A 24944-nucleotide genomic window follows, 5' to 3' on the forward strand; every position below is an offset into this window, starting at 1 on the left:
GGCTTATCTATCCCAAGAACTTAAAAGACTTCACATTTATCACATTTATGCTGTACAATACAATCCTGTACTAAGTTATATAAATTCACCATTCTTTGTTCAAGTCCTTTAAGTTCAATCCACTTCTCAGATATAAATAAGGTTTCAGAGTGTATTCAGTTTTAAAGAGAAGAGGAGGAAAGAGCTTAAAGTCTATGACCCCCATGAATGATAGGGAAGCCAAGAAGACTGTCCTCAAACATCTCAGGAGCTTGAGAAATTATCAAACTCTGCAATCAAGAGTGAGTCAGTTGTAAAGACCAAAAGAAAGCCCAGGTCCCTCGATCAGGGCTTCCTAAAGTTGCCACCGAGACAGTTGGCCTTGTGTTTCAGGAACACAAACGTATTCATCAAGTCTTCGGCGAGTTTTATAAATAGCAATGTTTTCGTTTTCCAGATTTCCACTTATCCTGTCAAACACTATGGACAGCAACTAATTTGGAACTAATTTTACCAAAGAAGTGCGTAATACCTGTGTATTACTAAGTTTAACACTTTAGAGCTGTTTTCATCCACTGAAACATTCCCTAGAGTGGTTTTATAGCAAAAACAACAAACAAACAAACAACGGTTGGAAACTAAGCTGGAAAAAAATTTTATATTACTACCATATCTCTTTACAAAAAAAGGAAGTGAGGTAGCTTACAGAAATAAATATTATGCCACAGAATAAAAAATAGCCTCAACAATGACAAAAGAAATGCAACCTAAAATAAAAACATTTCTCATCTTTCAAATTAGCAAAGCTTTGTGAAATCACAGTACTTAAGGGGAATGTTTAAACAGAAACATTGTATATTGTTCTAATTGACAAAGAAAAGAGATAACAAATAAAAGAATTAAGGATTGGTAAGAAGAAACAAAGCTGCCATTGTTTACAGATGATGTCTACATATATAACCCAAGAGAATCTAAAGACAAATAATCAGAATTAATAAGAGAGTTAAGCAAGTGGTTATAAGATCAACATACAAAAACCAGTTATATTTTTATATGCCATCAACCAAGAGGTAGAAAATGTAATTTTAGAAAAAGAATTTTAATAGCAACAAAAGATAAAATGTACCCAGGAATAAATCTAACAGGCAAAGGCAAGGCTCATGTGGAGAGAATTATAAAGAATTAATTACCAGAATTAATTCAAGAAGGCCTAAAGTTACATTATGTTCATGGACAGAAAGACTCAATATGTCAAGATGTCAATCCAACCCGAATGGATGTATAAAGTCCATGTAATTTAAATCAAGGTCTAAACAGAGGTCATATAAGAACCCGGCGGTCTGATTCTAAATTTACGCAGAGGAGCAAAGGCCCAGAGACAGCTCGGATGTTACTAAACTAAAAGGCTAAACTGGAAAGGGATTTGCCCAAGGAGATAAAGAAAACACACGCATCAATTTCAGATGAATTAAGAACTTAAATGTAAAAGGCAAATTTTAAAACTTTAGAAGATCCTTTAAAGAAAATATATGAAGACACAAAAGGCTAACTGCCAGAGAAAATACTGATACATTTGATCACATTAAAATTAAGAAATTCTGCCTAAATGATATCATCAGGAATATAAAAAGAACAAATCACACACTGCTAGAAGATACAGATACTACATAGCTTATAGAGGATTAGTATCCAGAATATATAAAGAATTCTGAAAGTCACCAAGAAAAAAAGGGAAAAAACATCGAGACAGTTACAGTAGAGAAAATATGAAAGACCAATGAACACATGAAAAGATACTCAACCTTATCAATTACACCACTGAGATGTCATTTTAGACCATCAAATGGGCGAAATTTAAGAATTCTACCACCACCAAATGTGGATCAACAGCCTATTAACCCTGCTGGTGAGCATTCAATGCACACATCTACTCTGGAAAACAATTTGCATGATCTCATAAAACTGAACATACTTGTTATGGCGCAGCAACCCAGTGAGAGAGACCGACTAAGCCACACTGGCCAAGACTACAGCCACGCTCTGGAAGTGCACTGAGTGGCAAAAGCAACAGCAGATAGATGACTACACGTCGCAAACCATCTTTATGAACACCAAAATCCAGCAGTATATGGTGTAGGGATGATAAGACTGTTTTCTTTTTATTTTATTTTTTATTAATTAATTTATTTTTGTTACAGATGTTTCTCCTTTTCCCCCCCAGACACCCTCCTTCCTATCCTGCACCCCCCCCCAAGCACTGCTGTCCATGTCCATTGGTTACGCATACGTGCATGTAAGTTCTGCGGTTTATCCCCCCACCCCCACCCCGTCTGAAGTCGGTCGGTCTGAAACACAAAATCTCAGCTGTGGACACCAGGGTGGAAGCAGTGCTCCTCCACTCACAGGAATGTTCGCTTCTACTCCGATTTCTGTGCACTGAAACAGATAACCTGTTGTACCAATAACACAATTATCTCATATTTACCTGTAAATACAGAATTACACTTCACAGTAATCCACACACCGTATCTCAAAAAACTCCAGAGATGATTCGTTTGCTATTGGTGAGCCCTCGGGAACCAGCAGCCCAGAGGACGATGGGAACTCCCGAAGGAATGGTCTCTGGGTTTGGCGGCAGTCAGCACTGAGAATTTATCAGAGAGGTGTGACATTGTAATAATCTTCAAGTGACATGAAGAAGGTATTTAAACACCTACTTTACAGGACTTTATACTTAGTAAAACAGAAACTCTGGGCCTCAGTCTGAGAAACTCTGCTATTCTAAAAAAAGAAAGGCATTTAACTTGGAATTGTGGATCCTGAAAAGGAAGAGAAGGTTTTTTGTTTTTTTTTTTTGGTACATGCCCCTAGTGGGAACCAAACCTGGGACTCTCTGGTCCGCAGGCCAACGCTCCAACCACTGAGCCAAACTGGCCAGGATCAAGGAGGCTTCTTAAAAAGAAACAATTTTATAGTTGGTTTCAGCTATTTTCCTGTTCTTAAAAGAAAATTCCCTGGAACAAACAGGCAGGTTTTCCATTATCTATTATTACTGTGCACAATAAGGATGGTGTCTTAAGTTTAGAGAAAACAGCTTTGTGGCCTTTCTCCAGAGATCAGAGAACACACTTCTTTCAAACACTCTTCCAAAGCCACAGTCCGGACATATTTAATTGTTAAATTTTTTTTCTTTTTTATTGATTTTAGACAGAGAGGAAGGGAGAGGAAAAGAGAGAAAGAGAAACATCAAGGAGCAAGAACATTGATTGGCAGCCTCCTGGATGCCCCTCACTGAGGATTTGGCCCACAACCTGGGCATGTGCCCTGACCGGGAACTGAACCAGTGACCTTTTGGTGTATGGGTCAACATTCAACCACTGAGCAACACCAGCTGGGCTTTAATTGTTAAATTTAACCCTATACTTCCCTATCAGTTTAGAATGGAGTTTTCTGATTCATCAGGACAACCAAAGAATATGCAAATGCCTATAATTTCACGAGTCAAGTACTTAGCTCTAAGTTGCTGACCTAATGGTTTAAAACACAGTTCCTGTCCTCAGTGAACTCATATGAGGAAATACACATGAAAAAGATTCCAGAACAAGACAATAAGCTCAAGTGACCGATTCGTGGTGCAATGCACGCTGTTGTCTTCATACTTACAGAATGCTGAAAAGCATTTAGAGAAGGCACATTCCTTAAAAAAAAATGGAGTGATAAAGTCCAGAGAATAAGACATATTTTAGGCAAAGGGTGATGGCAAAGGACTCTGAGCAAATAAAGACAATGAGTCTGACTAAGAAAAAAATAAGAATCATTCAAGACCACAATCTTTTAGAAAGCAAACACTAAGCTAAGAACTCCACAGGCCAAAGCAACCATTTATAACCATTTATACACTCATCCTCAACATGAGTGATTTTTTTTTTTTTTTCCCCTCACCGGAGGATATTTTTCCATTCTTTGTACAGATAGAGTGGGAGGGAGAGAGAGGAAGGGAGAGAGAGAGAGAAACATCGATGTGAAGGGACACATCGAGTAGCTGCCACCCGCACGACCAACCAGGGCCGGGGACAAACTGCAATCGAAGTATGTGCCCTTAGTGGGAACCGAACCCGGGTCTCTCTGGACCGCAGGCCGACGCAACATGAGTGATTTTTTAAAAAGATTCCCAGATACACTGATTTGTTACTGGTTTAAAACAAATGAACGGAAAGAAAAACAAAGCTGGATAAGTAAGTAGGTAGATGGATAAAGTGTGACTACAGGAAGGGCCCAGACATCACTGAAATGACCTGCTTCTGAGAACAAGACATCAGAATTACCTCCCATTCAGAAAGTATCCCACACGAAATGGCTTCAGCACAGCAGGTTCCTAACACAACTATGCATAGGTACTGGAGATGAAATTGCATTTTTATAAAAAACAAACAGCCCGTCCAGGTGGCTCAGATGGTTGAGCATCACCCCGTACACCAAAAAGGTTGCAGGTGTGTGGGGTCATTGGGAGACAACCAATCAATGTCTCTCTCTCGCTCTCAAATCAATATAAGAATATATGTAGTACTGAGTTAGTCTTTAGTAGTTCTAAAATTACTACCTGCAGACGTGGTATAACTTATATAATGAAGTGTGGCACAAGCTCGTCTGACCCTTTGTCTGTATCGAAATTCAAAAAATGCTCAACAGCAGAGAATTTTCCTAACATTTGACAACACAACATGACTTAAACTAGTGTGCGGTCCGTGTAGCCTTTCACGGGCCTACAGTGTGAATGCATTTCTCTGCAGGAAAGTGCGTGTTTGGCTGGGGGAACTGCCACTGCTCTGCGTGTCATGTATACACACCCATTTTCCCAAATGTACTGTGATTCTGTAAGTCAAGTACCTAGCTCCAAGTTGCTGACCTAATTAATCTAAACATAGTCCCTGCCCTCCATGAACTCATATTCAAGAAGAAGGTAAACACACATTTAAAAAGATTCCAGAACAAGACGCTCAAGTGGCCAGTAAGTGGTACAAACAACAGGCACCGTTTTATCACTCCGGGAATTCTCGATCTGAAACACATCTGTATTTCACAACAGCTTCGATTCATCCATCACCGCTGAAGGTAAACATGCTCAGGACTGTCAGCTGCATCAAGATCCTGCCTGGGAGGTGCACCTCGGAGACGGGTCAGGGACAGAGCGGTCAGTGGAAGGGTTCAGCACCGAAGCAAGGCGGTCTCAGTGCCGAGCCGGGGCCAGGGAATGACAACTGGTCAAGCCTCGGGATGAAATGAATTCCGCAGAGGTAGGGAGCGAAGAAGGCTGCACGCGGAGAAGGGCGGGATGCGCAGGCGCCCCTTCCTGCAGAGCCGCTTCTCCTGAAGACCCAGGGTGTGAAGGTCCACAGAGTTTGCTAGTTTTTCTAGATCCAGTTCCTGAAACTGTGAGCCACGGGATGGGAGCCTCTTGAGGGCGGCGCTCCATGAAGACCAACACCTGGGATAGGTAGGATTCTGCAGCACAGCCTGGCAAGGGCACCACCAGAGCAGAAGTGCTGGCATGCCAGAGCCACCTGCCCAAATCGGTCTCCCTCGGTCGCTAGCTGAGACTTGTGGCTGGCACAGGCAGCCCAGCTGCCTGCACTCCCAGCCTCCACTGCATATATGAAGCAGCCAGGTCACTAAATGCTCTCCAGTGGCAGATGATACAATGATGTGCCACTTCTGGGTCTTAAGAACTAAGCACACACACCTTGGCAGTATCTCCTCTTTGGAACACTGAAGTGACTTATCACGCAACTTCCACCACACACACAAGGACCACACCCTCAGGGGTTGCAGAGCATGAAGATGAACAGAGCTTCAGTCCCAGAACATCTGTGTGGACCGAGCTACCCAGCTGCCCACCTACCTCAGGACCACCCCATGAAAGGGAAACAAATGTCAATGTTTTGGGTTTTTTTGTATATGCCCCTAGAGGGAACCGAACCCAGGACTCTCTGGTCCACAAGCCGACGCTCCAACCGCTGAGCCAAACCGGCCAGGGCTCAATGTTTTTTAAACAACTTTGCCGTTGGGGCTCTTTGCTACTGTGGCAAGCCTTTACCAACAATCTTGGTAAGGAAGCTACACCATGCACTAGCCATCCTATTCCACCTGTCTAATTCCGATAACCTTCATAAAAGGCAAAGCTCACCTTGGGAAAATCTAAACAAAATTGCCATTTCTCACTTTCACCTGCATTCTGTGGCCTAGCCTTATAGAAATAGAAATTCGTGCATTCAGCAAACTTTTGAGCACCTACAGAAAAGGTGTCATGCTATACACTATGGATATTAAAGCCAACAGAAAAAAGAAAGCCAACAGAACCCTCCCTGGGTGAAGTCCTTGTACTGCACGCTTTTCCCTCTGAAGGTGAGCTCTAGGTCTTCCCTGCCCTGTCTCCAGCACTCTGCGGTGCCTTTTACATAACAGACATTTAGTGAATATTTGTTAGGTGAATCAATAAATTCAACTTGTTCTCAATGAACTCAGTCTAATGGGGAAACAATGTAATACAGCACCTCTTCCATCATAGGCATGCATTATGTTTGTTGTATTGATTTTTAGAAATGAATGAATACATGAATATCAAACAACATAATGGCACGTGCTATGGAGGGGCAGAAGGAATCAGAAATCAATAAAGTCTGTCTGGAGCCCTGGCTGGTGTGGCTCTCAGTTGGTTGGGCATCATCCCATACACCGAAAGGTTGCTGGTTCAATTTCTGGTCAGAGCACATGTCTGAGTTGCGGGCTCCATCCCCAGTAGGGGACAAGGGAGTGTGTAGGAGGCGGCCGATCAATGTTTCACTCTCACATTGATGTTTATCTCTTTCCTTCTTCCTTCCTCTCTAAAAGTCAATAAAAATATTAAAATAAAATAAAATCTTCCTGGAGTTGAAATTTGCCATGAGTTTTGGGTAACCAAACAAGCAAAAGAGACAAAAAAATGAGGAATCAAGAAAAGATGTAGCGTTTGCTGTGTAAACATGTTCACTATAACTGGAACTCGGGGCAGGGCTCCAACCATACAGTGAACATAACCAGCACCCCCTTTGATTTGAATACTAGTGCTCCCATTAATGAAGCTCAAAACTGAATTATTTTCTTGAGCATTTGCATCACCCTACTTCAGCAATTTTCCACCGGTGTGCAAGAATTTTTAAAACATGCAATACCTAACTATTTAGTCAGGGGCACTCACCTCTCTTTCCTTAGATTGTCAAATAAAAAATAATAACAAGAGCCAACACAACAATAGCTGTCTGGTGCAAAAATTATACCTATTTTTTGTCAGATCAGCAAAAAAAAAATGTTTTTTGGTGTGCTGCAGAATTTTAGTAATTAGTTTGTGTGCCATGAGATGAAAAAGGTTGAACACGCTTGGCCCACTTGCTTAATAGGAATTGTTTGCTCCTCCTTTCACTTACAGATTTTTCATTTTAAAATCTAAAATCAGGATTTATTTGACTCGTTCTAACAAGTCCTCTATCATATAATCAAAGAATCTCCAAGTTGGTAGGAATCTAAAAATTGTCTTGAGAAGTCACTTATCTGGATCAGCTATAATCTGATCTGCGTTGCAGTCCCACGAGGGGTTTGCCCCTCTTAGGCACTTTACGTTTCGTCCTAGAGTGTGCATGTTAATAGAGACATTCTTGCTCTCCCACTAGAATGCGTACGTTTCATGCAGAACCCACTTCTTCCTTTATCTTACGGTCCCCCAGTGCTCGATACCCAAAGGCTGCGCAGAAGACCACCTTTCAATCCACCCGCGAGCTCAGTAGCCCCTGTGAAGTCCAGCCTCTCTGCCTGTGTCTGGGGACAGCCTCGTGTGACTTCAGTAAAGGTAAGATGTTGCATCTTCCTTCCTAAGATCCACTCATCCCCGTAGGTAGACTTGCCATGTTACTTTTTCTGTCCCCATTTCTATTTTATGGATTAGGGTGGGAGACTCCAAACATTTAAAAAAAAAATGGAACAAGTTCCCAAGAAACTGTCCCATTTTGAAGCTGCAGAATGTCTGTATTTCAGGAATGGTCAGCTGTTTCCCTGCAGATGGTTCAGGCCTAGAATCACCCATGGCCTTTCCCGTTCCAGCTTTTGTTCCTCTGAAAAGGATACTGTGCTTCCTTGAGACTTCCTGTTTGAATAACCACACACTTGGGTGTTCAAACTCCCATGTGTCCATTATTCACCATAGGAAGCAACCGGGCAGCTGAACACGAAATGATGTATGAACAAAACAGCTGTGTGTTAGCAGGATGGAGAAAAGACAGCGGGGATCTAGGCACTGCTGCGAATTTCAAAAACAAGGTCTATTTAGTCAGGCACGGTTAAAAGGCTGCTGAGTCAGAGTGTCGGGGGCCCATTTCATAATTGGAAATCGCTAGCAATGTGAATGTCTGCTTTTAGTTACTGCCACAGAGCTCCCCACCCCCCACCCCCCGGCAACACCACCCTTCCCAACAGCTCCCTCGTGGGAACAGAGCTGCCTCCTCTATCTGTCACAGAAATGGCCATACCGACTCAAAAGTTTTCACACAAAAATTTAACACCTATTTTATTTCCCAATTCTAAAGGCAGCTCCTCCCTTCCCCAAGGGGCTTTCCTATAAAAACAGAGATACACACACACACACAAGAACACCCAAAAAGCAGCACAGAAAACAAGCCTCCATTCTCCAAACATCTGGCAAATATGTTAATTTCCAGAATCAGTCCGTCTTTTGATATCCGGGTGTCACCATCCATGACTTGCACCAGATACAAAAGCTTTCAAATGGGCATAAGTTTAAAACCAAAATCTTAGAATAGCCACAAAACTGAATGACCCCTAATTCCACCAGGAGTCAGTGCTAATTTATTTCTTGGCATGTGGCAAAAATGCTGAAAATAGCGGTAAAGAAACCAGTGTGAGCCTCTGAAGCAATCCTGATCAAGTAAACATCTTTCATTACAGCTGCATGACAGATGTCCCCACACACTTTCATAATCTACAGAATTCTAAATAAATGTTTTATTCCATGAACTTACCTAAAATACAGTAAATTCAAAACTATATACAGGGCTCATCCAAAAGTGAATCCTAGACACTCAGCCACTGAACATGAACCTTTTCCCATAAAGAAGCAATTGTCCTGGTTGGTTTGGCTCAGGGGTTAGAGCCTCGGCCCATGGACCAGAGTCATGGGTTTGATTTCCGGTCAGGGGGCGTGTACCTTGGTAGCAGGTTTGACCCCTGGCCCCAGTCAGGGTCATACCAGGGGCAACCAATCAATTTGTCTCTCTCACATGGATGTTCTTCTCTCTCTCCCTCTGTCCCACTATATCTAAAAATCAATGGAAAAATATCCTCCGGTGAGGATTGGAAAAGCAGCAGCAGCAGTCACATGGCCAAAGCAGTTAAAGTACACAGTTGCTTTTTTGGTCTCCAACTTCTCCCTCCCCCCATAATGTCTACCCTTAGCCCCTTATTTTCCCCACCTCCAAAAAGAACACACATTTTAATGAAAATTCCAGGATGCTCATAATAACCTCCCAGTCAGTGTGGCTCAGTGGACTGAGCGTCGACCCACGGACTGAGAGGTCCCGGTTCGATTCCTGGCCAGGGAGCATGGCCGGGTTGCGGGCTAGATCCCCAGTAGGAGACGTGCAGGAGGCAGCCAATCGATGTGTCTCTCTCACATTGATGTTTCTCTCTCACATCGATGTTTCTCTCTCTCTCCCTCCCTCTCTCTCTAAAAATCAATAAAAACATATTTTAAAAAATATTTTAAAATAATAACCTAAAAATGTAGTGACGCCAAAAGAACAGGAGTCGCCAGTCCCAGAGCATAAGGTCCATGAGGAGCAGAAGCTACCAGGAGGAGCAGCGGCACTGGCTCAGGTGCACAGAAAGTGTAACCCAGGCCACTGTGCCTAAACCTCAAAAAGAGCTGTTCAACTCACTGTCATCAAGTTGTCACTATCCCCTTTTAAAATCTTGGAACTGCAGCTGACCCCTGAACAAGAGAATTAGGGACCCAAACTGCCACACAGTTGAAAATCCATGTATGGTGGGAATGCAGATTGGTGCAGCCGCTATGGAAAACAATATGGTGCTACCTCAAAAAATTAAAAATTGAACTTCCATTTGACCCAGTGATCCCACTGCTGGGAATATACCCTAAGAAGCCTGAAACACCAATCAGGAAGAATATATGTACCCCCATGTTCATAGCAGCACTATTTACAATAGCTAAGATCTGGAAACAGCCCAAGTGTCCACCAGTAGACGAATGGATAAAAAAGCTGTGGTACATATACACAATGGAGTACTATGCAGCGGTAAGAAAGAAAGATCTCTTATCCTTTGAGACGACATGGAGGGACCTGGAAAGTATTATCCTAAGTGAAAGAAGCCAAACAGAAAAAGACAAATACCACATGATCTCACTTATATACGGAATATAATGAACATAACAGTCTGAGGAATACAGTAGACCCAGACACATGGAAGTAGGGCACAGACTGATATCCCTCAGAAGAGGGGATGGGGGTGGGGGGGTTGGGAAGAGATAAACCACAGAACTTATATGCATGTATGCATCACCAATGGACATGGACAACTAAGCTGGGGACGGGGCGGAGGTGAGGTGGGGTGGGGTGGGGGGTGCCAATGGGGTAAAAAAGGTAAAATATCTGTAACAAAAAAAAAGAAAAAAAAAGAAAATCCATGTATAACTTTAGATTCCCCCAAAACTTAACTACAATCATCCCTCAGTATCCAGGATCGCCCCACAGACACCAAAATACTTGTATGCTACAGTCCCTTCTATAAAATGGCCTGCCCTGGCCGGTTTGGCTCAGCGGTTAGAGCGTCAGTCTGCGGTCCCAAGAGACCCGGGTTCGGTTCCCGCTGAGGGCATGTACCTCGGTTGCAGTTTGTCCCCGGCTCTGCTTGGGTCGTGCGGGTGGCAGCCACTCGATGTGTCCCTTTCACATCGATGTTTCTCTCTCTCCTTCCCTCCCACTCTATCTGAATAAAAAATGGAAAAAATGTCCTCGGATGAGGATAAAATGGCCTGGAACAATGTATACAGCAGGCCCTCAGCATCTGCAGATTTCCATCCCTTGACTTGCAACCATAGATCAAAAATACTGTTTTGGCCCTGGCCGGTTTGGCTCAGCGGTTAGAGCGTCAGCCTGCGGTCCAGAGAGACCTGGGTTCAGTTCCCACTAAGGGCACGTACCTCGGTTGCAGTTTGTCCCCGGCCCTGGTTGGCCCTGTGGGTGGCAGCCACTCGATGTGTCCCTTTCATGTCAATGTTTCTCTCTCTCTCCCTTCCTCTCTCTCCCTCCCATTCTATCTGGACAAAAAATGGAAAAATGTTCTCGGGTGAGGATAAAAAAAAAAATACTGTTTTGATCCAAGGTTGGATGCATCCGAAGATGGCAAACTGCAGATACGAAGGGCTAACTGTATATTTAATTTTTAATCCGCATATAAGTGGACCCATGCAGTTCAAACCCATCTGTTCAAGGCTCTATATAGTTAGGATCTGTATATTCTCTTTGAAGAGAGTTGATGGAAAAGCCCTGAGAAAATACTTATGCTTCTGTATTTTACCAACTGGCCAAAAAATGGAGGGGAGGAGAGCAGATTTTAAGCCTAACACTCATCCCTCAACTGTAGTGTTGGGTGTCATCCCACCCGACCCCTATCAGATAGGACACTGAGCATGCACACTGATAAATCACCAGTCACTAGGAGGTGATGATATGATGACATCACAGAAATACAAGGTGTACTGAGCAGGACTATGGAGAAAGCAGAGAAAGCAGAACTTAAAATTTAACTAGTCCACTCGCACTTGTAAGAAAAGCTCATCCTAAGCATCCTGAGCTCTAGAAGTGGAGACAGTACATAGTGGGGAAGCAGCCCAAAATACAAGATCTAAGTGGGTACAATGACCCTGTTCCTTAGAGATAAAGCAAAAAACAAACAAAATTACTTTTAAGGTATCAGAGTCCCCTCATTGAACCTTCGCTCAATGATGCTCTGGGAAGACTAAGGAAGTGTAGATTAACTGTCGGATAATACATAGATAAGATAGATCAGATGGACAGAGTTAGAATTTACAAAGTCACTTATGCAGAAATCAAGGTGAAGGGAGTCACTCTGACAACAGTGACAAAGAAATCTCCTAGGACCACAGCAGTTGCACATCAATCAATAAAAGGTATTCAATGAGCAAACCTGAACAACAAAAAAACAACCATGTGAGGGCCAGAATTTACTTGGAGCAGAGGGGAAACTAAACAGAACCTGGAAGTGGGCCTGGCTGCTTTATCTTCAAGGATGTCAGATAACATAAGCAACCTAACTAAATTCAGCAGTTCTCCACAACCAAACAGGAGTCATGGATAAGGTAGAAAAGACACACAGTGGCACTCCCCTGACCACCCTTCAGGAAACGGGGTGAGGTACACTTTCCCTGTCAGGAGACACTGACAAAGCCCAGGATCTCATTCCAAAATTCAATAAATTCCTTAAGAGAATCCTAGAGGCATTCACACTTAAATATTTTTAAATACTGTAAGTACTCCAAACTTAAAATGTTTCCATTGCCAACAGAAAAGTGCAAAGCCCTTTCTAAAAGAAGCAACCCCAAACCAGGGCTCCTCAAGCAGAAGTCTGTCAGAGACACCAGGTTCAGGTCCTTGGTTTCAGGTTCATCTCACTTCCCAATTGAAGGTCTTCCTCCAGCCCTCTCTCCGTACCAGGTCTGTTCTAACATCGTCGAGTAGCAGCAGCAGAATCTCTCCAACACAGGTCTGGCTTCCAACCTAAACTCGGCCTGTCTGACCTCAGAAGAATCACACGTCAGTTTATATTACCATTCCATAGGGGATATAACGGTAGTTCCCAAGATCGTTTTAAAGGGTTCAAAAAGGCTGTCCGGCCGGTGTGACTCAGTGGACTGAGCATCATCCCATGCACCGGGAGGTGGCCAGTTCGATTCCCTGTCAGGGCACATGCCCAGGCTGCAGGCTCAATCCCCAGTGGGGGGCATGCAGGAGGCAGCCAAATGATGTTTCTCTCTCATCAATATTTCCATCTCTCTCTCGCTCTCCCTTCATCTCTAAAAAAAATAAATAAATAATGGATTCAAAGAGGCAACCAGGAGGCATTCAATGAAAGGTAATTTACTGGGGTTTTTTTCCACCTAGTTTTCAAGATCCTCATCTCCCCAGAACCCATCCTACATGGCTCCTCTACTCCATGGGAAGGGAAAAATGCCTTCACCACTATCTGGTTACTTTTAGACTTTTATTCAAACAACTAGCTCTTCCTTGAAAGTCCTCCATTCATGTCCCCTTGGGTTTCAGGACCCAAGAAGCTTTTCCTGGCTAACTTCAACCCACTCTTCATTCAAAGGGCTTTGCAGGTACTCCCTCTGCCCTTCACAACGTTTCCACTGAAGTACTTCTACTGCACCATTATTGTCTCATTGATTTCCGGAACATGAATGTTTTTGTGTCATCTCCTCAAACACATTACAAATTGCTTGAGGATGTACTGTTTCAACATCTATTGTTACCCACACATCCCATATTACAATGGGCATAAATGAAGAATTTTCCCACCAGCTGCCTTATTTACATAAGACCTTTGTCCACTAGCTAATTAGAATCCCAATCCATTAAGCTCATCTCATTTTGAGCGGGTCTTTCCACTTAGTTGTAAATACTTCACAAAATTTCATCAACTTCTCTAGGAAAGCCACACAATTCAAGCTTCAGACTTTCTGGCTCAGTGAGAAGAAGCCACTACGTAGACCATGTCAAAGGAAAGAAGATGGGGTCTTCACATTAGCTACAAGTAATTTGTGGAACATTTCGTTTTCACCATAGAAATTAAACAAGTTATATGAATACCAGACATTGTAACCAAGCACACATCATCATCATGTAAAGACATTGTTAGAGAATTCTCCACCTGCTGCAAAACCCAGACTTACCACCTTATCACTTCCAACCACAAAGCGTCAACCACAACCACTGCCTGCTTCCAGGCCAGGGAGCAGAGAACCGCTCTTCCCACACTCCACTTCCTGACCCTGCTGACGCCCACCTACCTGAATGCTCTTCTGAAAGCACTTTGCAGGTGCCTCCATTAAAACCAGCAGGATCTCAACTACAAACAGCTGGTTCACACATCTGCCCATTCACTCAACAAATATTTGCCAACCCCTACTAATGCCAGCAACTGCTGGTAGCAAGTAGAAAGACAGAAAGAGAAATATATCTTAGATGAGCAAGCCTCAGGTTCTGTGCTCTCCTATTTCAAGCCAAAACCATACCAAAAAGAAATGAAATCACCTATGCATTATTTTGTATTATGATTGGTTTCTTAATTTTTTTTTTTGAGGAATAGTTCACATACAATGAAGTGCACAGATATTAAATGTACACTTCTGAATTTGCACATATGTATATGCCTGAGTAACCTCCACCCAAGTCGAGATATAGAATATAAAGTTAGAACTACAAAGGAGGAAAAAAAAAAAGACTGGCCATTAACAGTGTCCCTGGCAACGCTGGCAGGTGCTTCCGTGGTCACTGCCATGGGCAACCATCCTAATTAGCAGGTACCTTCACATACACAATGATTTAGCATCAAGAAACAAAATGCATTGAGTAGTCCCAAACTTTATACAAGACCATTTTTATTTTTTAATTTCGAGAATTTTTTTTTTAATGTGAAGAGGCTGATCCTGGATTAATATTGTCAAGAACTTGCAAAACATAAAGAAGATAAAATAACAAAGAATTTTTAAAACTCCAAAAAAGATTTTTAAAACCCAAGAAGATGATACAACAAAAATACAATGCTGCCCTCACTCTAGCAGGAAGAAGCCACACAGCTGGAAACAAAAAATGAAAGAAGGAAGCTGAGGGAATATAACTCCTAAATTTTAAAAGAAATCATGTAAATCCCCTAATTCATTTCCCAGACTTGCCACAAGGTTCTCCTCCCACAAGAGATCTGAGAGCGCCATTGTTTAAGACAGAGATAAGCCTGCTTTATTTTATTTCATGAATATGGAGCTGCCCAGGGCACCAGGCTGACTGAGCCCAGTTATTTTAGGCTGGCCCCCGGGAAGAGTCCATGGAAAGAAACACAGACATACTTAATTATGTCACCACAGTCTGGCACAATACTCTAAAACCTCAGGGTAATTTCTATAAATGAGTTTTCTGGTAGCCCCTTTTCGCAAGTTGTCAATTTAAGCCCAAATGAGCAAACATCTAACTTTATCATCTCACAAGAAAGGAGATGCTTGCAGATCTCAGCAGGTCCCTCTTACAAACCTGAGAGCAAGCAACATAGGCAAGGGAACAGAACCGGCACATCAGCATCCTGAAATTTTACCCTTAGAAACTGATCGTTTAAGATAAAGAGATTAACCCCTCCTTTTTAGCAAGCAATTAATTAATGTTAGTTATACTGCACTGAACTGAGATGGCTAAGTCTCTGACCCTGTCTCCAAAGACCCCATGGTCTAGAAGTGAAGACAGACGAAGAGACAGAGAGGAACCCCTAATCCACCCCAGAGAGTGAAATGGAAAAGAGAGAGGGGGAAACTGGGGACGGATTCCTGAAGGTAGTGGCACCAAGAAGAAGTGTTTCAAAGCACAGAAGCAGCCCTTTGAGCATTAAAATGACAGAGCTGAAGCCTAGAGAGTAAGAAGGTCTAGATCCTAAAGCACCCCTTACTCTGCTCCAAGGAGCCTGCATTTTAGAAGCATCGCTCAGTCTGGAGTGTGGCTGCCCAAATGCTGGGGGCAAAACTAGAGGCAGAGAGACCACCCGCTAGCTAGAAAGCTGTGGCAGTGATCCAGGTGAAATTCAGTGGGATGCTACAGTCAGACAGAGATTAAAGATACGGATTCAAGCCTGGCTGGTGTGGCTCCGTGGTTGAGCACGGACCCGTGCACTGAGAGGTCACTGGTTTGATTCCTGGTCAAGGCACACGCCCAGGTTGTGGGCCTGATCCCAGTGGGAGGCGTGCAGGAGGTGGCCAATCAATTCTTTCTCACCGATGTTCTCTCTCATCGATGTTTCTACCTCTCTCTCCCTTCCTCTCTCTCTAAAACCAATTTTTAAAAATTAAATAAATAAAAAGGATTCAAGAGACATAGTGGCTGGATATAGGAGGTAAGAGTGGAGTAAGGATGGGTGGGAAAGATGGGGCAGAGTGACAGCCAGAACTGACCCACCTCCCAGCAGTGAATCCTCTCTGCTCGCCTAACAGAGCAATCTTCACTGATGAGAGCTGTCGAGCATGGTTATCTTTCTTGGGAGACTTGGTAAAGATTGATAAAGAACCTCACAGTTAAACATTAGTCTGTTCATTAAGACAGGGCTTTGATTTGGGTGAGACGACGATGAGGGGTGAATTTAGTTTTAGACATGGCCTCTGGACATCCCAAATTGACCATGTCCAACAAGTCTTTCGGTCAGGAGAAAGACCTGGCCTGCCTGGAGATACCAATTTAGAATTTACCAATCTGTAACAGTAAACAGCCTTAAGATGAAGAGTTCATTCAGGGAGAGTGAGCAGCATTTAAAAGAAAAAAAAAAAAAAAGGCTCCAGAAACAAGTGAAAAGGAAGAAAAAGGAAGAGAGAGGAACTAGGAGGAAAACCAAGGGAGTCTGGTATCTCTGAAACAGTGTGTACATGAACCTGTATTTTAAAGTTTCCCTGGAATAAGCTAATTCTTTGGAGAGATCTGTGAGAAAAGCTGCATTCCAGGGGTCAGTGTTTTAAACCAACAGTCAAAACCTACCTCCACCAGGACTTTTGCCGAAGCACCACCTCAGGACCCTCATCTTTGCCTCCAGAGTTGTGAAAATCGAATGGGTGACACACGGGGGGCTTTTAGTAATGGAATAGCGTTACAAATGAGCATGACAATTTCATCTCACAGAGTATAAACTTCTGGAGACGGGACCTTCAGTCTTCTACACCTTTTTATGGGGTACTGTGCTACGTACTCAGTGGGTGTTTTAAAAACGTGTGCAGGCTCTTGGGCAGTAACAGCGAATGTGGGCACAGCGGGAAGGAGAGCAGGGCAAAGGGCCCATCTAACTTCCCGAAAGGATTTAGAACTGAAATAGTCAAACCATAGCCCTCCCACAGATGTGGCCACCAACAAAATTATGGGGAGGGGTGGGGTGTCTTCTAGTTCCCACTTCTCTCCTAACGTGTACATTGTTTTTCTGAATACTTGAGCAACCTGGAGAAGATATTTACAGAAAAAGCAATGAATTACAGAACCGGAAAACAAGGGCTTTATAAAACTGTGTTCAACAGCCCCTGGCCATCAAAGGAGAGTGCCTTTACTTCTCAAGTTGAAACCTGCAAAGTGTAAATCAGGCCTTTGTGAGACAAACTAAAATAGTGTCCCCCTAGGGTGTGCAAATACCACAGCGAAGTCACCAGAGCAAACCATTCCCTGACGTAGTCAGAGCCTACCTTAGGAAGCTTTTCCTGGGGGGGGATACTATTTGTTTCATGCTAAATATACAGTCAGAGGGCCAAACAGAATAAAATGCAACATCCTTATATATCAATTATTCTGATTTAGACACGCAAAAAGGACCTTTAGATAGAGCTAAAAACAAACACACACACACACACACACACACACACACACACACATTTAATCACTATTTGTTCCTACAGCTTATGAGGAGCTTGGAAACGAATCTGGCCTTGGTGTAAATTTTAGGAGTTCCATAAACTTTGACTGAGTTGGTTTTATAAGCACCCTTAATCTGATGGTTTTTAGAAAGAGAGAAAGCTGCCTTCCCCCAAGAGGAAGACCCAGTTTGCCAAGTTTCCATCCACAGTGATGATCACGTTAATTAAAAGGGCTGTTTAATAAAAAGCAAACCCAAAGCTACAATTTTACTATCAACTACCCCACTGATACTGATAAAACCCATTTTGACTTATTATAAAACGCAAAGCCAAACAACCAGCAACCAAATAATCCAACCAGCAACAGAAGTTAGAAGATCCAGAAGTTGAAGGTGAAATAAGACGTCTTTTTAGGGAAGGGTTGCTTGGTTGAGATTTTTCTCCAAGACAGGCAGAAAATGCAGTTGTGGTTCCCACAGCAATTTTAGATCATTTTATCTAAAGACACACTGCACACTGCACCCTGGATTACTGCACATGCTCCTCGAGACATGGCTGCTTTCAGAATCGATGTTGTTTTTCCTGGCTTTTGTACAACTGATGACAATGGTACAATGATCTAATTTGTACTTGCCATCTGTTAAAATGTGCTTCACCCCCCACACACCCAAAGGTACCAGTTAAAATGATCGTGTAATTTTATATACATGAGTGTGTGCATAAAAAGTTTCCAGAAGGTTACATAAGAAATAGTGCACGGTGGTCTCTAAAGCAACTTAGCAACTGGAGATGGAGAGACTCACCAGTCAATAAACTTACTGTTTTCATTCACCATGTCGTGTTATTTTTACAATAAAAAAAAATGGCTTATGATCTGTGCCAAAACACGTATGTTTCTTGTGACTAACTACTTAAGTGCAATCTGACTTTGCTTATTTTAAAGTTTACTGTGTTTAAAGTTGAACATTAAAAGAAAAGTGGCCTAGAAAAGTGGCGGCCAGGCCCCGTTCTTTCGCTGCTCACTTCGATTTCACATGCTCCGGAAGGGCAGGGCACAATATGCATCACTTGTTTAGGGGTATGTGAAATCTGAACTGGAGGGGAGATTTAATAGATGCACCAACAGTCATGGTACTTGATTTCGTGGGAATAATCAGTTAGCTAGAACCCTTGGCGTAACTGGAGTTAGGGAGTGAATATGCTGAGCATCACAAGGCATTGCCAATTTGCCATAAATTACAGATCATAACATGCATGTACGCACGTACACATATATCCTTGTCATTTAAAAAGAGGCGGGGCGAAAGAGAAGGGAAGGGGGAGAGATTCTGATTGAGACATCAACCCCACCACAACACACCAATCTCCCTCCCCTTCCCCATCACACACATTTCCCTCCAGGACATCGTTTCTGATCTAAGAAAAAGTACAATAAGTTCCAGTCAAGATTTTAGAAATTGTCTATCTGAGCCCTGACTTGGTTGCACAGTGGTTAGAGCGTCAGCCCTAGGACTGAAGGGTCATGGGTTGGAGTCCCAGTCAAGGGCTCCTACCTGGGTTGCAGGTCTGATCCCCGCCCAGTAGGGGGGGTCATGCAGGAGGCATCCAATTGATGTGACTCTCACATCCATGTTTTTCTCTCTCTCCCCCTTCCACTCTATACAAAAAATTTAAAAATCAATGAAAAAGTATCCTCAGATGAGGAGGATTAACAACAACAACAAAAAAGAAATAGTCTATCTGCAAAGTTTAAAGTAAATGTTTTCATAGTTCATTACAATACTCATAAAAATTATTATTATTTTTTTTTTATCATCCTCACCTGAGGAAATTTTTCCATTTTTTGTTCAGATAGAGTGGGAGGGAGAGAGAGGAAGAGAGAGAGAGAGAAACATCGATGTGAAAGGGACACATCGAGTGGTTGCCACCCGCACAACCAACCAGGGCTGGGGACAAACTGCAACCGAGGTACGTGCCCTTAGCGGGAACGGAACCCGGGTCCCTCTGGACCGCAGGCCGATGCTCTAACCGCTGAGCCAAACCGGCCAGGGCTAAAAATTAGTTTTTAAAACTTTCTTTTTTTTACTTTGGAGTTTTAACTGTCTTTACCAAGATTATCATTAAAAACTGAAAAATTTTACAGCCACTTGTTTACAACAAGTCCAAACATATATTTTTAGTGTAAAAAGTCATGTAGGAGTCCTATGTAGGTGAACTCTAAAATCTTTTGACCTTTTAATCAAGACAGAGTAATTTATCAGCCTCACAGCAGTAGCAACCTAACTTGACAGATACTGTTTTACCCACCACATTATTTTTATAACAGAGAAATAATCACTGAGTAATCTACCCACCTCTACAATCACCTCAAGTAACCTTTTGCAACATAGGACCCACAACAAAAAAACTCAGAGGCCAAGACTGACAGTCCTATCTTTACCTAAATAAGAGATTCTTGTTCAGAAATTTTTAGTTGACTCCCAGGTACTTTGAGACATCAAGGCAGTGCCTTCGCTTTGAAATTTTTAATATTTGGAAATAGATAAAATAAGATTTCATGTGCATTCAAAATTCAACACAAACTTTAACAAAATTTAAACAAAAATCATTAGATATAAATGTCAAAAGTAATTTTGGCCAAATTTTAAAACGTAACACTTAGGAGCAAATAGCCAATGAGCAGCCCCACAAATGAGCTGAGGAGACCCAAAGTGTCTTGCGGTCTTTCAACGGGTACCTGGTTCCATGATACTGCTAGTTCTACACATTTCCAACACCTCTGGAAAACTGAGCTCAGTACAGTTTACTTCTTTCATCTCTGAAAAACAGGGGCCTGAGAATTTCACTTTATGAAAGTATTTTCAGAAAGTTTCATCTTCCTAATGTCTTGGCTACAAATAAAATGGTGTTTACCACGACAAAGATGCTAAATACTGATTTTCTAACACTCCATACACAGTAATTTCACTCCACTTTTCAAAGCACTTTTTGTAAATCACAATCCTTCTCTGGCATCCTGACATTTCTATAAAGTTCAGTGTACCAGAGAGCAGTGGAAAGAAAAATACCCAACCATGACCAAAAGAACCATTAGCTTACAAAATGTTCTTTTCAAAAGCCCCCAAATAATGTCATTTGCTTTATAGACTAATCCTGCTTTGACAGAAGAATGGCTTGGTACTCTGCTCGCTCGCGCTCTCTCTCTCTCTCTCTCTCTCCTCTCTCTCCCCCCCTCTCTCTGGAAGTTCATTACTACCAGCTACTGGTGAAATCAAGACTTTCAATGCATTGGGGATTAAGCTTCTACAAATCAAATGCTGGTTTCTCACACAGTTGTTACTCTGTTAAACAACATAACAAATCATTTCCTTTGTTGATACATTTCAATGAGGAAGAAAAACTTACCTAGATCAAACATGATGTTTGATACATTAGGATAAACATGTCCATCCTCATCCACCCCCCAAGCAATGAAGTTTTCTATACATCCCTTTCCTGATTTTTAAAAGGTCACTTATATATGTTTCTACACTTGCTTTGAATCAAAGCAAAAAGGAAGAACAGTACGGAGAGCCTTTTCACCCAGGGACAAATCTGGGCCCAGCAATTAGAGTGTGTGCAGACACCTCCTTTTGTTTTCTCTGTACAGGGACTAGCAGTGAAATCGCTTTGTGGCCTTAATTAAGGCTGAAGAACTGTAAAGAACAATCATTTTAAAAGTGAATTTCAATTTTAATGACATGTAGCATTATGGGTCGTTAAAGGCATTTGCTCCCTTCAAATTCCCTAACCTTAGACCCCTTCCTCTCTAGTTTATTCAACAGAGCAAAGAGCAATCACCCTCATCCATAGGGAGACATTTCAACAAGGTAAAAGTGCTTAAGGTGGACCTTCCGGTCTCTGATCCAAGAAAGCGTTGTGATGGCCCCGCTGGGAGAGAGAAAAGCATGGGTGTGGGCTTCTGATTCATGTTTCAAAAAGAGGGACAAAAACAGCCGAAATGGTGAAAAATCAATGGAGCGAGAATCCGGCTGAGTTAGAAAAAAATAGAAAAGCAAACAGATGCTGGCGGGAAGCATCTTGGCCCTCGCGGGATGTTAAGTGCTAGATACAGCTTGGAAGTTGGAGAAGGGAATTTCTGTGGGCCACGCTGGGGAGCAGAGCCAGCACGCGGCTGCATGGGGCCCACAGGCTGGGTCAGGGGTGACGATGGCCCGGGCGCCGGGCTGCTGGAGAGAAGTAGGGGACAGGGCTGTCACCGCTTACCCAGGTGCAGCGTGAGGTTGATGGAGTTGGGGTACTGCACCCCGGCCAGCATGGTCTGGCTTTGCCACCAGGTGGTGTCGGCCTGGTTGTTGTAGTCGGTGAGGAAGGCTGCCCCGTGCTGCAGGTGGGGCTGCCCGGCGTCGCACAGGTGACAGGACTTGGTGACTCCGGTCACCCCGGTCTGCACACAGTACTCCTCGGGCGGAGTCCCGCACGTGTTGGTGGCCACCACGGTCACGTTGAAGGCGGCGTTGACGAACTCGGGCATGCAGCGCTGCGGTCGCCCGCCTTCGTCGGTGCACTCGTCCATGGCTGCCCGGGCGCAGCCGGCCGCCGCCAGCACGGCCAACACCGGCCAGAGCCCCCCCCGCGGCCGCAGCGCCCGCGCGGCCCGCTCGCTGCCCCTCATCCCGCCGCGCGCTGGGCCACGGCACAGGCAAGGGCGCGATCCTCTCGCCCGGCGGCGTCCCCCGGAGGCCGCTCGGCGGGCTGAGCTCCGGGGCCCAAGGGCCGGGCTCGCGGGGCGGGCAGGAGCGGCGGCTCGAGCTGGGGACCGGCTGGTGGGCGCCGCTGCGGAGGACCCGTGCGGCTCGCTGACCACTGCCCCGCGCGCCGCCTCCGCGCACCCTCACCCTCGCGGGACACTGTCCGCACTCGGCGCCGACCCCCGACTTCCGAGCGCGTGCCCGCGCGCGCGCCCCCGGGAGGAAGGAGCAGGGGGTGGGGTCGGCAGGGTGGGGTGGGGTCTGGCCGCGGAGCAAGCCCAACCCCGGCCTCCTCTCAGCAGCGCCCGAGGCCCCCGTCGCTGCTCCCCCGCCCTCCGCGCGCCGTGGACTGCGCGACCGCCCCGGCGACTCGTGGCGGGGGCGGGGGCGGGGGCGGGGGCATCTCGCGCTCGGGCCCGCGGCGCGCGGGCGGCGGGGAGGGGCCTGGAGGGGCGCGAGGGGTGGGTGGCAGCGGGGGAGGGAGGGGCGGCGGGGCGGTGCATGCCGGGAGGGCCGGGGAGGCTGCGGAGCGCCGGCGCCCGCTGCGGGCTAGGAGCCGGGGTCTCTCGACCCCGCGCCCCCGGATGACTCCGCATTGGGGGAGGGGGTGGCGGAGGTGGCATTAAAGGCGCGACGCCGCGTCGGTGAGGTCGCTCGGGGTCGGCCTTCCGGCCCCGCGCCAACCCGGCCGCAGAAGCGCGGATCTCCGCCCGCCAGGTGTCCGTCCTCGCGTCCAGCGGGGCCGCGCCCGGAGGCCGGCACCGGAGCGACCCGCTGGCGGGGGCGGCCCGCGGGCTGCTGGCCCCTGGGAACGCCCCCTGCTGCGCGGGGTCCGCTGCAGCCCTTTCCCGGGAGAGGGCCCGGAGCGTCCAGCGGGCTGACCGGGTGCCCGGGGAATAAAGGGCCTGATCGCAGCATCAACATGAATTTGCCGCAGCGATTTCCTGCCTCAGAATTCAAGAGCAACCTGCCGGCTACCGGGGGCAGGGGAGGAAGTGGAAAGGCTGGGAATGGAATGACTTTTTCCCCTGGGTACGCACCCACTGCGAAATTCTTCCACTGTGTTGTTTATGTTCCCCAGCTTGCCTTTAAAAGACTCGAAATTATCTGGATCTGACATCCTCCTTTTCGGGCCTGCTGAGTCACGGAATATTTTCCGTGCCAGAATGACTCAGTTCACAGAACCTGAGCCAGAAGATCATGAGTTTTGTCCCAGATCAGAACCTGGGCACTTACCCGGTGCCGATACCAGGCGCGGAGACGCAAGGCAGGGTGCTGCAAAGGCGGAGGCCGAGGGCGGCGGTTTTAAACCTTGGAGCCCAGGCTTAGTGGATGCACCTAGTGCATTCCCATGTGACAGATTTCAAAACCGACAAACAAAAACCGTTTCAAGATCTCAATAGTAAAGGGAGCATAATAATCACACCAGGCAGGGAAGGCGGGGAGCCATACCTGGTTTGAGACCCCTTAGTCCCGTTTAGAGAGGGATAGTGAGGATCTAAAGTCATGACATATGCAATGTTAGGTTGCAGTGGTTGGGGTCAGTGTTACCTCTAGGACTTTAAGGAGAAGGATCTGACTGGGGAGGGGAAGGGTCCAGGGGACTTGTCAAAATGCTGAGCTTGCTTAGCAAGTACATGGATCACTGACACTGTTCATTTATTTAATGAGATGGGTGGAGATTGTGTGTGGTTCAAGTCTCTAACTCTTCACCCCTTGGCACCTCCTCTTTTGGGAGAAGAAAGTTGTAGGGCAGTCGGTAGCAATGTTTTCATGCTTGAGTGGAAGCAAAATAAATACCTTCTAGTATACCCAGAGGAACGATATTGGGTCCTTGATTGTACTACAAAACAAACGAGGGCGTGTAAGACAAAGGTAGGGATGCCCACTGTAAATGAAGCTACAGACATTTTTAATAAATATGTTAATGCATTTGCCTTGTAAATTATCCGTATTTTATTAGATATTGGCAAATTGTGCCACCAAAAAGGTAAGGGGACCCCAAAGGCTGCCAAAGCAATGTGTTTGCTTGTCACTGCTCCCTTTTGGGTTCTCATGTCCACGGGTACCTTCAAGCTATTACTTATGCTTATCTACATGCTTATTTCATGACCAGAACCTCATCTGGCATTTGAAAAGCACATAACAAGATAATTTCTAAATTCGGTTGCACATGGGGATGCGTTACAATGACAAGGATTTTGAAGAGAGGTAAAATGTAAACAGCCAATGTGCTCAATAGTTAACAAACAAAAACTTTGCTCCATTGTTTCAGGATTCGAACAAACCAAAGGTTAAAACAAAAACTTTTAAGACAATTTGGGAAATTTGAACACTAGTTATATATTTGGTGTTAACAAAATAAGTATTTTAGGTGCCTGGAGATGCCACTGTTGACTAAATAGATTTGGTGTGTTCTTTTTTTTAAGTGAAAGGTGTGGGATTTTCTTTTACATCAAGTTACTCTAGTTTTTTTGTTGTTGTTTTGT

At 44.6% G+C, this 24944-nt stretch overlaps 1 protein-coding gene across 1 annotated transcript in view; it reads right to left on the bottom strand.

The window, feature by feature from the left end:
- LAMC1 (laminin subunit gamma 1) overlaps positions 1–22624 on the bottom strand; it is a 116148-nt gene extending 93524 nt beyond the window's left edge. The window contains exon 1 of the mRNA XM_036273113.1: positions 21971–22624. Coding sequence (XP_036129006.1) covers positions 21971–22379 — 409 coding nt within the window. The 5' untranslated portion in view covers positions 22380–22624. The remainder of the gene's footprint in view (positions 1–21970) is intronic.
- Positions 22625–24944: the final 2320 nt, after the last annotated feature.

Source organism: Molossus molossus, unplaced genomic scaffold (assembly GCF_014108415.1).
Source record: "Molossus molossus isolate mMolMol1 unplaced genomic scaffold, mMolMol1.p scaffold_m16_p_20, whole genome shotgun sequence".
NCBI lineage: Eukaryota > Metazoa > Chordata > Mammalia > Chiroptera > Molossidae > Molossus > Molossus molossus.